Source organism: Festucalex cinctus, chromosome 18 (genome assembly GCF_051991245.1).
Source record: "Festucalex cinctus isolate MCC-2025b chromosome 18, RoL_Fcin_1.0, whole genome shotgun sequence".
Lineage (NCBI taxonomy): Eukaryota > Metazoa > Chordata > Actinopteri > Syngnathiformes > Syngnathidae > Festucalex > Festucalex cinctus.
The window spans coordinates 2595740-2610622 of record NC_135428.1 but is presented as its reverse complement, the minus strand read 5'-3'; the positions used below and the strand labels follow the sequence as shown (position 1 = coordinate 2610622).

The following is a 14883-nucleotide window of genomic DNA, read 5'->3' as shown; positions in this document are numbered from 1 at the left end:
CAGACGTCTCTGGGGACGACGATGATGATGTAAAGTTAAAGTTAGGACAAAATCACCACTAGACATTAAGAGAAGCCCAGATCTGTAAATTGAGAAGCAGTTTGTTTGTTTAAATCCTGTATTTAAAAAGTGCCTTTTCCTGAGTGAAACTGGCAAAAAAAAAAAAAAAAATTGTAGTGTCGGACTAATTAATCAGCCGGCCACAATCATATTATATAGAATTTATAATTTCACAAGCAGTCCTCAAATGAGCAATGCAACTTGTACCTGTACTTGGGGAATCGTCCTGGATGTCATTATTTTACACACAACTCAAAGTTACGGTTTGTTTAATTCTTATTATTATTATTTTAATCATAGACCGACATAAACGTGCTAAATATGACACAAATTCAATTACTGGTAACGCAAATAGATATGACAAGGATGAGCATCATTAACTGCGCCACGCAATGCATTCTGGGAATATGCAAAAAAAAAAAACGTATAAATACGTATTTGGGACACTTAGAACATACAAAAAAAAAAAACGTATTTATATGTTATTGGGAGTAAATGAGTTAATAATTCCACCCAAAGCATATAAAATCACGAAACCCCCCCAAATTCTTATGACATCAATGCCCATCATGAATGTACAGAATTTAAACTCCTGACAAGAACTGTACTGTAGACCCAAATATGTTATATTATGCTGTATCGACCTTCATCGTCATACTGTTTTTCAAGTAAACGTTGGTCATGCTGGACATGAGACTTATCTAAAAATCACAGTCATCATGATCTTTTCTGTTGAAGTGTCTGCCTGCCTTCATTGAAAACACCCGTACTGCTAAAATACCAATTGACGTCATAGATTTTCTTTCAGGGTCATGTAGTCATAGTGGGTTAAAGTCATCAGTTCCCAAGTGGAAGAGGATAAACCTGTGCAGGCGCAGGAAAAGTTTAGGGTGACGGTGTAATTAAAGCTAATAATGGCACAGCAAAGGGGAGCAGCAGATTTGTCTTCTTGGGCTAATGAGTTAGAGGGCGGGTAAGCGGAAATAGCCGCCTAGCTGTTGTCTCTTTGCTGCCGCGCCATTTGTCACAAGGACACGCCTCCTGGAAAGACGAGACAAGGTCAAGTGCATGCCTGAGCCCCCCCAAGAATTATTCTTGCAGGCATGGCGGGTTCCCCCTCTTCTACAGGACAACTGGGACAGGAGCACTTTAGCAAGCGCCGGCCTAGCTTATCCATCATTAAACTGGCCTCAAATACACGCGAGCCCACCCAAGATTCTTACAGGGGACCAGTTCGTTTCTGATTATGTGCTACAGATTGTATTCGAATGAAACATCTCCCTGATACTTTGCATACTCCTTAACATGTCTAGTTAATTAATGACTTCTGATTTCTTGTGCACCGCAGCTTTATTTGGGGATTCAAAAAAAATAAAAATAAAAATAAAAAATAATTTCCAGCAAGTTTTGAAAAATATATGACTGAGACTAGGTGACGGGATGGACCGGAGCTATGGTAGGCCATAAGTGATCATAAAAATAAATAAATAAATCAATAAATAAATATGCCCAGTGCAAATTGCTGTCAGGCAGGGGGGGCCACAAAATATCATCCCGTGGGCCACAAATAGCCCCCAGGCCGCAAGTTTGGAATATGTAGAGGACAATGAAAAACTGGATGATGCCTGAGGAATATATTGCAGCCATATGCAATCATGCATTTGTAGTATTTGCTGTGTAGAAAAGCACCAATGTCGTGTTTAAAAAAAATAAATAAAAAATGGACGGTCATAAAATAATTAGTGTCACAACTAAGAACATGTACAGTTATGCTGAATGTTCTTTTTATATGGAGTAATGAAGCAATTAAAAACAGGAAGAAATTAATTTAAAAAATGAGCAGTTACATAACAGTATTCCTTAGCAGCAGTTTGGTTTAAAAAAAAGAAAAAAATATGTTAATTTACTAAAAACTTTCGTGACATAATTGCTGGGAATAGCCATAATTTTATATAATGTAATTTATATATTCGATATTGTTTTAGAACGATATCAAAACTACATATCATGCAGAAATAATGAATCATCTCCATAATTACATTTGACTTATTTGCAACTGTCTTACATGCCTCAAAAATACATTTTGCTTATACTGCACTGCATTTTTTGTTTCGTTCAAAATCCTCCATAACCTTTCAAAGGTGAGAATGGCTTTTATGAAGAAGCGACTCGGTCTACTAAAGTGCCCCATTAAGTCGTGAAGCGTCATCATTAAAGAGTATTTGAATACCAGCAGTCGTCGTTTCCCGTGTGAAAATTCTTGTAGTTGGCTTTGGCTGTCCCCGAGGTGACACTTTTATATGCGTTTCATGAAGCAAATGATAATTTGACACCTGAGCTCGTGGCAGAAGCAGTTCCTCGAATATATATAATGTCATGATGAACTGCCGGCATTGTTCCTTAGTTACCATAATCCAATTATTGGTTTCGTTTTTCTTTTACAGACCAAATTGCTTTTGGTGCCCGTTGCCCTTCTTTACAGCGTTCGAGTTGTTGTCGTTACACATAACCTTTAAATCATCACCTTCCAGTATAAAAGTTATGGCTCACCATATTTGTTTGAAAACAGGATGAGGGTCGATATAAAATGTCAACATTGACACTGTCGCGCTGTTTCAACCTCCCGAGCGGGCTAATTGCGATCACCGTTTCAATTTCCATCCCTGCATGTTTGTACAGAGCTGCACAAAATTGTGCTTGAAGCAGCAGTTTCAGTACGACTGCTTCTTGTTTTCTTCTGTTGTTGTGGGAATTGGTGGCTTGACAGCAGCTCACGTTAGTGATGGGCGTTGCAGTTCTTCGAGGTGAACTGAAGCACTAGAATCGGTTCATTTAAAAAGAACCGTTCAAAAGATTCGCTCACCAAAACGTTAAAATTCACATTCTCGCTGGCCGGGAACTGAACCCACACGACCTTTTCTATGCCGCTTGGCTAGGAATCTTTGACTGTCTCACGATTCGATTCGATTGTGATTTTTGGGTCTACGATTCGATTCAGAATCAATTTTCGATTCTCGATTCAAACGATTTTTGATTCAAAATTATTTGATTGACAAATGATTTCTGCTTCAATTTACAGCTATGCACAACATTGTCATGATCGACTCCAGTCTGCTTTGCAAGACAAAATGACAAATTAAAGTGTCTTTTTTTTTTTTTTTAAACATTTATTAATTTTGTATTGTAAGTGCCATTTTCCACAAAAACATCATGTGGGCTACAACTGCCTTTTCCCCTTCTTCTTCATTTCTAATTTAAATAAAATCGATTTTTGGATAGTAATATCGATTCGATTCAATTAATAAATGCAAATCTCGATTCTTTTACGAATCGATTTTTTTGGCACACCCCTAATATATATCTCACTTTTCATACGTAAAACTTCAATTCAAAGTGCTGTGTTATTAAACCATCCATAATACAGCAGAATGTGAAAAGAAAACACCCCCATGAGCACACGCACACTTGCACATGGCGAGGCACAGAGAAACCATGTGAGGAGAAGCACCCCAGGGGAGTGTGTTTTTCACATAGTAGCGATGAAAGCTATAGGACATTACAATTACAGGAGCTAAAAACTAAAAGACAGTAAGATTAACAATATTAAAAAATAGATCACTTGAAAGACAAACTAAAAAGGTGTCTTGATCCTCCTCTTAAAAATCTTTGCAGTCCTCTGTCGGGGCTTGCTCGTTAAGATGTTTTGTTTCCACTTGCTCTCATCAGACCGGTCTATTGTTTAAACCAATCAGCTTCCATGTGTGTCTTGTTCAGGTGTGAGTTGTTGTCTATTGGATTTTATTTTTTATTTTTTTTATTTTTTAGTTATTTTTTTTTTAAATTTCTTCTATTAGAAACAGTAAAGAACATTCTGAAAACCTTTCTCGAGGCGCACAACACAGATTGACAGTCAGTGAGCCTTTCAGTTTCAAGTGCTCAGAAATTGGAAACATTAAACATCTCATCAACACTTTTTCTTGTTATCGTAAATAATCCATTAAAAACTTTACAAGCTGTCCGTAGCTCATAACTCAACAAGGTAACCTCAACTCATTGCAATTTTATTGGTGTGTCCCGACGTTATCCCCCTCCCTCCCCTCCAAAAAAAAAAACATCCAGTCTCCCTCTTTTGAAAAAAAAGAGAGCCGCGCACCAAGCGAGTGAGCCAGCACTATTTGCGCCGAGGAGGAAGCGTGTAGCATGTAAAGCGGCACTGCGGCACCGCCGTATCCCTGCGCCCCGGTCCCCGAGTCTCCGGGATCCTGGAAGTCTGAGCCGGGGAAGAGCGGAGGAGGGTGCCTTTTTTTTCTTCCCTTTTTTAGCGGGATCTATTTTGTCAGCTCCAAAACCAACCCGTGCTTTTACGATCATTTTCCGTCACTGACCGACGGACTGCAACTTATCCGGACGGTCCCTCCCCCGCTCGCAAGGGTTTGCATTTCTTGGTTTTGCATGACGTGTCTTGGAGAGCGAGAGAGAGAGTAAGAAGAGAGAGAGGTTGGGGGGGGTAAAGAAAGAGGCATGCTTTTGTTGCGTGTGCTGTTATGTGTTGTAGTGGAAAATGCAGCTCGGAGAAGCCCGGGCGGGAGGCAGTGCCAGCCCGCTGCTGCTGCGGGCTTCGTTGGATTACAGAAGCGGAGACAGCGGCAGGCAGACACACACAAAAAAAAAAAAATAATTAAGAGAGAGAGACTGTGAGCCAGGGCAAGGCGAACAAATCTTTTACTAGACTAGAGAGAGAGGGGGAAAAAAAAAGAAAAATAAATAGCGAAAGCTAGACTAGTTATTTGTGTGTGAAGCTATTTGTGTCATCTGATGAGTATCTTAGCATCAGGTTAAATGCACTGATTTATTATGCTAAAGGTGCATATAGATTGGATGTGTTTTTATGTTGGTTGCCGTGTTGTTAAAATGCAACATATTTTGTTTGTCATTTCTCCCGGTGGGGAAACAAATGATGTTTGAATCACTTTGCAGGGATTGCTATACGCTTCACGACATGTGCAAAGCAGCAGTAACGAGCCACATTACGTGACAACGTGTGTCCAAAAGAGACGACGTGAAGTTGAACATGGTGGTCGACTGTGACAAATTTGGTTCCGGTGTGTTTGGTGATGCATTACAGGTGCAATAATACCTCTGCGCATTAACGCGCGCCGGTATATGAAGGTGTGCTCGTTCAAAGTCGTGCTTTATGAAAAGGCTACATTTTTTTGATTTACATGTACGATGATGTAATGGACTGACACACAGAGCCCAGTATGTAGTATCAGGCCCAAGTTAATGCTTTGGATGTGTTTGGATTGCTGCCTAAGTATGAGATTGTCAGAATGACATCATAATATGCAATGATTGACGGTGAACTTGTGCTTTGTTATGTCACATAGTTAAGACCAACATGATTCACACACTGGTCAGCTATCTATCTATCTATCTATCTATCTATCTATACAAATGACAGTAGAACTAGAATAACAGAACTCGCTAAAAGAAAATGGCTGCAAATATTTGTCATTTCACACTGAGTGGTTGACAACTAGTCTTGTGGTGCTACAATTAATCGATTACTCGACAACTAATCAATTATTAAATTACCCAATTAACTTTCTTAATCGGTTTATCATTATCCCTATTTTCTGACACGCTATGGTCCAAACCGGTAACTGAATCCTAATCTGTTTTTGAGATGAAATATTAGTCCGTATAATCGATTACAAAAAATAATGGTTGTTTGCGGCAGTAGAAAAGAAAAAAAAAAAATCACCTGCATTTCACATGTAGTTGAACTTGAAGCAGCCAGAAAAGTGTACAGCGTTCTCTCACACGGTTCACTTTTCGTTGCTGTTTTATTTATTTATTTATTTTACAGTAATGTACCTTTAATTGTTTAACATTATGAAGATTTGAACAACGAGAGTGTTTAAACGAAAGAGAAATATGAGAAAATGCAAATGTCTTCATAAGGAAAGTGTGCAGTGAGGGGATTAACAGCCTTAAAACATTTATAAGAAATGCTAAAACAATATATAAAAGCTTACTGCTTCACTTATTGCGGGTATTTATTGGAACGTAACCCCACGGATAAACGAGGGAACACTGTATGTCAAACTGGTAGTCTGCTTAACTGATGTTAACTGAGGTATACTTCCCTTATTTATTAGCCCATTGTAGCAATAAAAAGTTAATATTTTGTCTATAATTAATTTGATACTTTTATTATTTTTCACGTACAATTAGTACCTTTAAAAGCACATTTTGCAACTTGCTGTCGACTGAAAATGACATCACAAGGGCTCAGGTAACCAATCACAGCTCAGCTATTTTCTATAGTTTGGTCATGTGACATGCACAAGCTGAGCTGTGATTGGTTACCTGAGCACATTGTGATGTCATTTTCAGTCGACAGCAAGTTGCAAAATGTGTTTTTAAAGGTACTAATTGTACATAAAAAAAATAATGAAAATATCAAATGTATTATAGGCAAAATATTAATGTTTGACTGCCAAAAATGGCTAAATAAGTGAAGTATCCCTTTAATGATTAAACAATACCAAATAAACATAAAAAAACGCACTTTGAAATAGGGCTGGGTATCGATTCAGAGTTCCAAAATCGATTCGATTCAGAAGGGCCCGATTCGATTTGTTATTTGAAGGAAAAACACTCCCGAAGTCGATGCTAACTTCCTGTTAGCATTTGCTAACTTCCTCTTAGCGCACTTTGAATTTATTAAACAGTGGACGTCATTCTTAACATTGTGCATTTAGTTTTACAATTAACTCCAACTGCGGTGTCATTTAAACCGATAAAAGGACGCTTCGGGACAACAGAGTAAGATATGCAAAACACTTGCTACTTGCTAATACTATGCAAGCAAAACGGTGCATTCAGGGTATTTTCACAGCATCGGAAACTTTGGCTTTCCTCTAACATTTTAAGTGGAAAACAATTGGCCAAAACAAAAAATGTATTTACACTTTATTGGGAGCAAATGAGTTAATAGATTACAAAGCAGCTTTCTGACAACTCCCTTCACTCCCAAAATGAATAAACAGCTGTTTTTTTATTTTCTCTGCGGTAAAGTGTTAGCATTAGCTAGCGATCCAAGATGGCGGGATCTTCTGCGCGTGCGCGTCACCGATCGTGCAGGGTCACCGATAGAGACCTGTTGCGGCTCAATATTGATCCATATATAAGGCGCGCCGGATTATAAGGCGCATGGTCAGCGTTTGAAAAAATTGAAGGCTTTAGATGCGGAAAATACGCTAATCGTGAAATCCACGTTGAAGTGAGAAGTTTGGCAAAAAAGAAAAACCTCAGAGATGTGAGTCGATGAGTTTTCGAAGACATAATGATGTCGTATCAGGTTTTACAGCCTGGGAGATTAAGGAACCAGACGAGACCGTAGCCATCCTCATCAAACATTCATCTCGCATTGAGAATGGCAACAAACCGTCTGTGTTATAATAGTCTGACACACCTTTTTTTCAAAATGGCATCGTTAACTGAAAAGTGCTCATATCGCAAATTGCTTTCTCTCTCTTTCCCCAACAGGACGGCCGTTTTTGTTGGCGCGAGAAGTGACAGGAGAGGAGTCAAGATGCGGCGTCGCGCGCCGGACTCGCCGCGGCGGCTGGCGCTCCCTCGGCAGCAGCAGACTTTTGCCTTGACTTGAAAAGAAAAGCTTTCTCCTGTGTGTGCGGCGGGACCGACGCGATCACGCCGTTTCATCGATGATTTTACGGCAACTGCTGTAGGATTTGATGGATTGCCGCCGGGGACCGTTACCGGACTTGGAATCGAGCTTGATTTAGTTGACTGGATGCAGTTTTACCTTCGTCTGGTGGATATCACATGGTTACCTTGGATCCGTTCGTATTGATCATATTCGCTGGGATACCCTCTTTGTTGGGATTCAAGTGGATTTGGAGCACTTCCAGTATTTGATCCTCGAAGACTTTGCTTCTTAAGAGCGAGGGTTTTTTTTTTTTCCTGGATCTTTCCTATGAAGGACATGGATGGCCCTCAAAAAAGCGGCCTGCGCAAGAAGAAGAAGTCGAGGTCAGAGAGGAATCGGGAAAGGAGATCAAACGGGATCAGCGAGAATCATGTCAAGGGCTCCGGCTTTCACTTCTCATCGGACTCGGAGCGGGAAGGCAACAGGGGGCCCTCCTCGTCCCGCCCGAGACCCCCGCGGAGGAAACGGAAGGAGTCCACGTCTGCCGAGGAGGACGTCATCGATGGCTTTTCCATCACGGGCTTTGTGACCTTGGAGGCTCTGGAGGTGAGTGCTGGCAACCATCTGAACTCTCGCCGTGTCTACGTTTGCTTTGCGGTTTCTGGCTTTTGACTGATGAGGTTTGTGGAGTACAGCAGTCTTGGTTTGGTTTTTCAATGTAGCACTAGAGATGACTCTGCGAGGCGTCTGTTGTGTTGAGTTCTAGATTCATTTTCACAAGAGTTTTCCAGCAAAGCGGTGCTCCTCCGCATGAGGGATGTTCAACCGCGCCTGTAGTGGCTGTTACGTGTTTTATTCACTCACGACTGAGAAAAGCCATTTGATCCGTGTTACTGCAAGTTTAATCACAGTGGCGTGATTTATAGTCGTCTGGCTTGTCCTTTGATTGGCACCGGCCGCCTTCCAATGACGCAGTTCTGAATTATGACTTGGATCAAGAAAGGCGTTTAGACATTGTGTAATGGAATATTACAGTGTATAGGGCTGACACATTTCTTACTAGGGCTGCTAACCTCACGATATGATACGTATCACGATACAGGGGTCACGATACGATACGTATCGCGATACATATGTATCCCAATACTTGATCTTCAAGGCGATGCGTATCCCGATATATTACATAAATTTTCTTGGATTTTATAATAACAGTCATATGTATACCGAAATGCTATGTTTGTTATGCTGACTGACAAAAATATTTTTGTTAGCAGCTATTCTTTTGGGGCAAAATGAATGGCAGCAGTGCGAAATGAGGATCTATAAAATCTTTGTCAGTCTTGTTTATTTTTTACGGAGCCCCTAAAGTGACATGGGAGAAAAAATATATAAATATGTTTCATGTCCGGACGAGAAAGTTTCTTGTCCGGACAAGTAACTTTTCTTGCCCGGACGAAATATCAAATTTTTCGCCAGGCCTGATGTGCGTGTAAAGTTTGGTGAGTTTTCGTTCACGTTTAGCGTCTCAAAAATGCGATTGTTTGCGGAGAAGAAGAATAATAATAAGAAGAATTCCTACAAAAACAATAGGGCCTCGTAGCGGCACCGCCGCCGATGTGTTTTTTTCCCCCCCATTTCTTTATACACTGATATTTGGATTTGACGACTTTGACTGCATTGTTCCATCCAGAACATTTGCATAAATTATGCAGCTGGGTAGCGGGTAGTTTCTTCGACTTTATTTCCATAAGAAAAAAACCAAAAAACATTTTCTGGCTTTTCCAAGGTCAAGTTTCTCCGGATAACGCGGTCTGACTTGCATTTCCTTATCACTGCCGTGCGATACCGATCTGTTATTTCATTGCTGTGACCAAATCTCAGTGATCTGCACATTAGCATTTGTCCTCACTGTATCATTATGGTAGTCGGATTAAGATACTTTCACATCTCAAGAGGCTTTTGAAAATTTCCCTTTCAAGTCATCGACCTCTGTCCTTTCTTTGTGTGACCTTGCTTCTAAAGTTCTTTCTGTCGATGTTTTTACTCTTTCAGTCCTTTTTTTTTTTTCTCCCTCTCCAGAGTTTAATGACAGCCATAGAGTCAAGTGGGTTTTATGAGCAGCATTTTAATTTGAAAGGTCATGTATTATCAATGGGCCACAAACATATTAATCGAATCAGGTTTGCTTTTATTCTTCAATGCTTACTTTCTTTCACTATCAATGTTAGTGTTAGGTGTCGATTTTCAGTTGTTGAAAAAGCTAAATTTCATTCTCAGTTTTAGAACAAAACAGAAAAAGATCAAGCTGCAGATGTTAAAGGGGAAGTCAACCCAAAATATGAGTTAGGCAGCAAAATCCAGCCGGTTTTATCCATATCAGGGGGCATTATTTTTTTTTATGTTTTAAGTGTCCCAAAGACGTATTTATACGTTTTTTGTTTTTGTTTTATTCTTATGCTAGAGCATACAGGCCGCTTTGATGTAGCCTCTCAACTGCAAAGAACGGTTGCAGAAATGGTAGTTATTACACAAACGGCCAGCAGGTGGCAGCAGAGCAAAGGAGATCAACCAGGGCCATGTAGAAAAAAAGCTAAAAAAATTACAATTTTAAATAGATTTGTGAAAACTGATGAAACTTAGCTCTCTTCTAATGCTAATTGCTGCAAAACGGAAACAGACAGAAACATACTTCTTTTTTTTTTTTCCTGATAAAATCTTTCTTTTGATAGGTTCCATGTTTTTATAGCAATAGGACAAAATATTCTGTGGCCCTTGCAAAATCAGTCAAAATCCACTAAAACAGCCGGGAGCGAACGGGATTGCTTCTGTGAAAATGGCGGCGAGTGAAAGAGTTAAATTTGCCCTGCGATTGGCTGGCAACCAGTTCAGGGTGTAACCCGCCTGCTGCCCAAAGCCAGCTGAGATAGGCTCCAGCACACCCCTTGTTGAGGAATAAGCGGTCAAGAAGATGGATGGATGGATGTTGATTAAAATTTTGACACTTTGGACATTCTTTGTATTTTACTACTCTTTCCTCCCGGCTTGCGCTTATTGATATGTAAGTTTTCAGCAACAGTCCGTGTGGATATAAACATACAGTGAAATCTGCAATGCACTGAAAAGTGAACTGCGCTGCTGCAAAATATGAAACGACCAATCCATCAACTCCAGCGACAACCTCAGCATGAAATGCTGACTCTTGAAACTCAAAGCAAGATAACAAAATTGAGACATCAAACAACTTGAAACCACCAAAACGAAAAACTTTGACAAAAAACGTTTAGCGTGCATATAAAACGAATACATTTCTCGTTCTGTTTTCTTTGTCTAGCCAGCAATGACTTTCTATGAGATAACAGTTTTACAAGCGCGTCAAAGCCACTCGCAACCTGTGAATTTGGCACATTCAAACGGTTGTGGCGCCGTGGTTGACTAAAGCGGAGTCATCGCCGTACGTGCGCGTGGGCGGTATCAAGTGAGGAGTTCAATGAAATGACATTGATATGTTGTCAGAACTTCAAACGACAAATATCGCCTTGTTAATTGATAGCTATTGACATTTAAAGTACAACAAGACCCTCTGCCTCACTTGTGAGCATCAACTGCTGTAATTATGTCAATAAAGGTGTTTTTTTTTTTTTTTTTTTTTTTCTCCCATCTCGTACGTCCTAACGAAGATGATGAATTGCAGTTGAGCGGTCTGCTATTCTGTTTGCCCACGTTTTAGCCGTCGTATGATACTGTTGGCAACCATTCAAAATGCGGCGTTTAAAAAAACCCCAATTGATTTTCTCTGCACAGCTCTAAGAAACCTGCCTGAGGGAGAACCTGTAATTGCAGGCAGAGAAGAGCACATTGATTGATGTTTCGGTATAAGAAAGGGGCACGTCATGTGAAATCAAATGTATTCATCACATATTTTCAAAAAGTGTTTAAAAAAAAAAAAATCACATTTCAAACAATTAAGATACATAAATATCAAGCCAGGTTTTATTAATGCTTTTGTCGCAGACATATATACAAAACTTTTGGATAAACGACGATATGGCGTGTTTCTTGACAGTAATATCAAATATTCATTTAGTAGCATTTTAGACAATCAGTAAGACTGTGGCAATTTGGATTCCCAACTGTTCGATGGAGTAAGAGGGAAAAAAAAAACTATTTTTCTAATTCAACTGGCTCAAGTCAATAATGTCGTCATATCTCAGTCTCATCTTCATATAAGTGAGATGAGAGTAGCCAAGAAACAATAACCAATCCAACCTATCAGCCTGACGGGTATGGAAGCCCAAAAGTGTCAAAATTCAAAACGTAAAAAGGCCTTTTTGAAATAACTATGCTTTTGATAAATAACGGACAATTATGTAATATGGCCATTAAATTGTAAAATGAGGCGTTAGTATTATTATGGAAAGTGTTCATACTGTTCTTTAATATGTAAAAAATGTCATTATTTTGAAAAATTATGACGTTATTATAATCATTATGAAATATTTCAGCAAAATAAAATATTTGTTACATATTAAATGATAGTATAACACCTCATTTTAAAATTGAATGGCCATATTACATAATTGTCTGTTATTTATCGACAGCATAGTTATTTCAAAATTACCTTTTTATTTATTGAATTTTGACACCTTTGGGCTTCCATAGACCTTTCAGCGCTCCCAAATTATTTTTCTATTTTTTTCAAGCATCTGTTTCAACTAAGTGCAGCATAATCATTCAATTTATTTTATTGCTGTTAGTAGAAACTTCTCAGTTGGTCACCAGCATCTTATTGATCGACAACCACAATCCACACACATTGAACAGGAACTATTTTATTTATGACTAAAATGGTACGACTTCCTCTATTGGCCGTGTTACATGTTTTACAACACTGGTACGTGTTATCTTTCCCTTCAGGTTTGTTATTTTTGCCGCCTCACTTGACAAACTCTTCAGCTGTTACAAACGTGGTGGCGGATGATTGGATGCTCACAGCAAAGCGCAGCAGGCCGTAAACACAGATTTCATGAGAGGAAATACTTTGATGAGAATGTAAAATTCTGTACGGCTTGTGAATGTATTTGAACGCCGGATAGGACGTGCATATGCTGCATGTGAGGATGATCACGGTTGAGCTCCGAACACAAGTCACACGGGCCCCTCATGTCAGTAAACGAATGGAGGTGGGGGGGGTGCTGACAGTTGTGCATTCACATGAACTCAGGCAAAACAAATGTGTGTGCAGCAAGGGACTGGCAACAAGCAGCGTTAATGTTGCGAGTTGACGTACGACAGATGGATTGGGACCTTGGGATGTCGGAGCCAGATTGGGGTGTTCAAATCTGTACACACAACCTCAAACTAATGAAATATTCACATATGATATTTGAGGTGTTCATGCATTATTTGTAGCTTTGTACTTTTTCCTTTTTCTGTATTTATATTGTCTGAGTGATGACCTCCGCTCAGACCGTTTTTACTAGGGATGTGAATTGCCTAGTACCTGACGATTCGATTCGTATCACGATTCACAGGTCACGATTCGATTCGATGCCGATTAATCCCGATACGAATTTATAAGTCGATTGTTGCGATTTCTTTTCATTCAAATTTAGAAAATACTAATCAGTAAGCTTGTAGAGTGTAAGATTTATATGAAAATGTATTATTTATTTATCTGAAATTTCAGTCTTATAGAGGTTGTAATCTGTTTCATGTTTGAACAGCATTCCTAAAAAAAAAAAAAAAAAAAAAAAAAATCAAAAAAAAAAATCGATTCTGCCGATTATTGAATCGATTCGAGAATCGCGCGATGTAGTATTGCGATATATCTCCGAATCGATTTTTTTAACACCCTTAGTTTTTACCGACGTCACAAAGCACATTTTTCTACGACCGGAGTATTCAAAGATAAGACACGACTGTCTCTGAAAATATTTACACTCCCTTCAAGCAGCACATTATGTGTTTACCTATATTGCAAGTAGGGCTGGGCGATATGGTAAAAATGTCATATCACGATACTTTAAAAATAAATTCACAATCTCGATTTTATCATGATTTTTTTTAATACATATTTTAAGACTAATCTTCACATTTCTGAACATTTTTTGTAAAATTGAAAACATATTTAAAATGTATGTAAAACCCTAAAAAAAAAAAAAAAAAAAGACATCTTAAGCCAACTAAGCTTTCTGAACAGGCTTCAATTGAAGTCAATTATAGCAGCTGTGGTCGATATTCTCCCAGACTACAGGAGGCAGTAAAGAGTGCCAACGGTGTATGAACAGCGCTTAACACCACAATAGAAATTAAAAATGTTTTTCCTCAATAAACTATCGACAAAAAAAAACAGTTTGGAATGAGTTAGCAAAGTAAATAAAACACGGAATTAGAAAGTAGAAAACACTGTTTACGACGTTTGCGACGTAGGTGAGCGCGTGGGCAATGTGGACGTGTCGCGGAGCGGGGGAGAGCTGCGTACCCGTCGGCTGTCGGGTAAGGTTCGGAGGTGGCACAAACCGAGCCGGCTCCGGGCCGCCGTGGCTGGGCGGTCGAAGCTCCCGTGGGTCATAGGTGAGCTTGTGCCTTTCCCAGCTGACTTCGGGCAAAAGGTAGACTAGACTTGGAGTAGTCAGTTGTAAATCAGAGCCTTACATTACATGATACGTTAACGTTGGAAAAACCCGGACTACGTGAAGGCAACCCACATGGCGAGATGAAACCAGAACGTCCACATTTCTACCAATGCTCCACTGTACAATGCTAATTGTAACTCTTAAGTCCTCATCCTTACAATAGCATACATGAATGCCAATGATTTTTTATTTTTTATTTTTGTCAAATAATCGCTTCATCTAAAAATATAAGCAGAATCAATTTTCCCCAGCCTATCTATGTGCGACCACCTGACTGCATCCAGGCCATTTTCTTTTGCCGATCCTCTTCTTTGTCTTTTTACTTGGGCGTCTCCTGGTGACAGAGGAAGATGAATGTTTGCGGATGTTGATTGTAAAATGGCATCCCTGAAGTGGAGCCACGGCTGTAATCACTTGGTCTCTCTGGTGTGGAATGGCTCCCGAGATGATTCATTTATGGCAGATTTATTTATTTTTTTCCCCAAATGAGAGTGCGTAACTTTGCAGTCG

At 39.5% G+C, this 14883-nt stretch overlaps 1 protein-coding gene across 11 annotated transcripts in view; it reads left to right on the top strand.

Moving 5' to 3' along the window:
• Positions 1-14883, top strand: part of auts2a (activator of transcription and developmental regulator AUTS2 a) — a 298303-nt gene that overhangs the window by 26979 nt on the left and 256441 nt on the right. For 8 of the 11 annotated variants that reach the window (XM_077504573.1, XM_077504581.1, XM_077504580.1 and 5 more), the window contains one exon: positions 7615-8344. The exons of 1 other annotated variant lie outside the window; for it this stretch is intronic. In XM_077504573.1, the coding sequence (XP_077360699.1) occupies positions 8066-8344 (279 nt within the window). In that variant the 5' untranslated portion in view covers positions 7615-8065. Of the gene's footprint in view, positions 1-4253; positions 4542-7614; positions 8345-14883 lie in introns of those variants that run through there. 2 more of the 11 variants (XM_077504576.1, XM_077504575.1) reach the window with 2 other exon arrangements.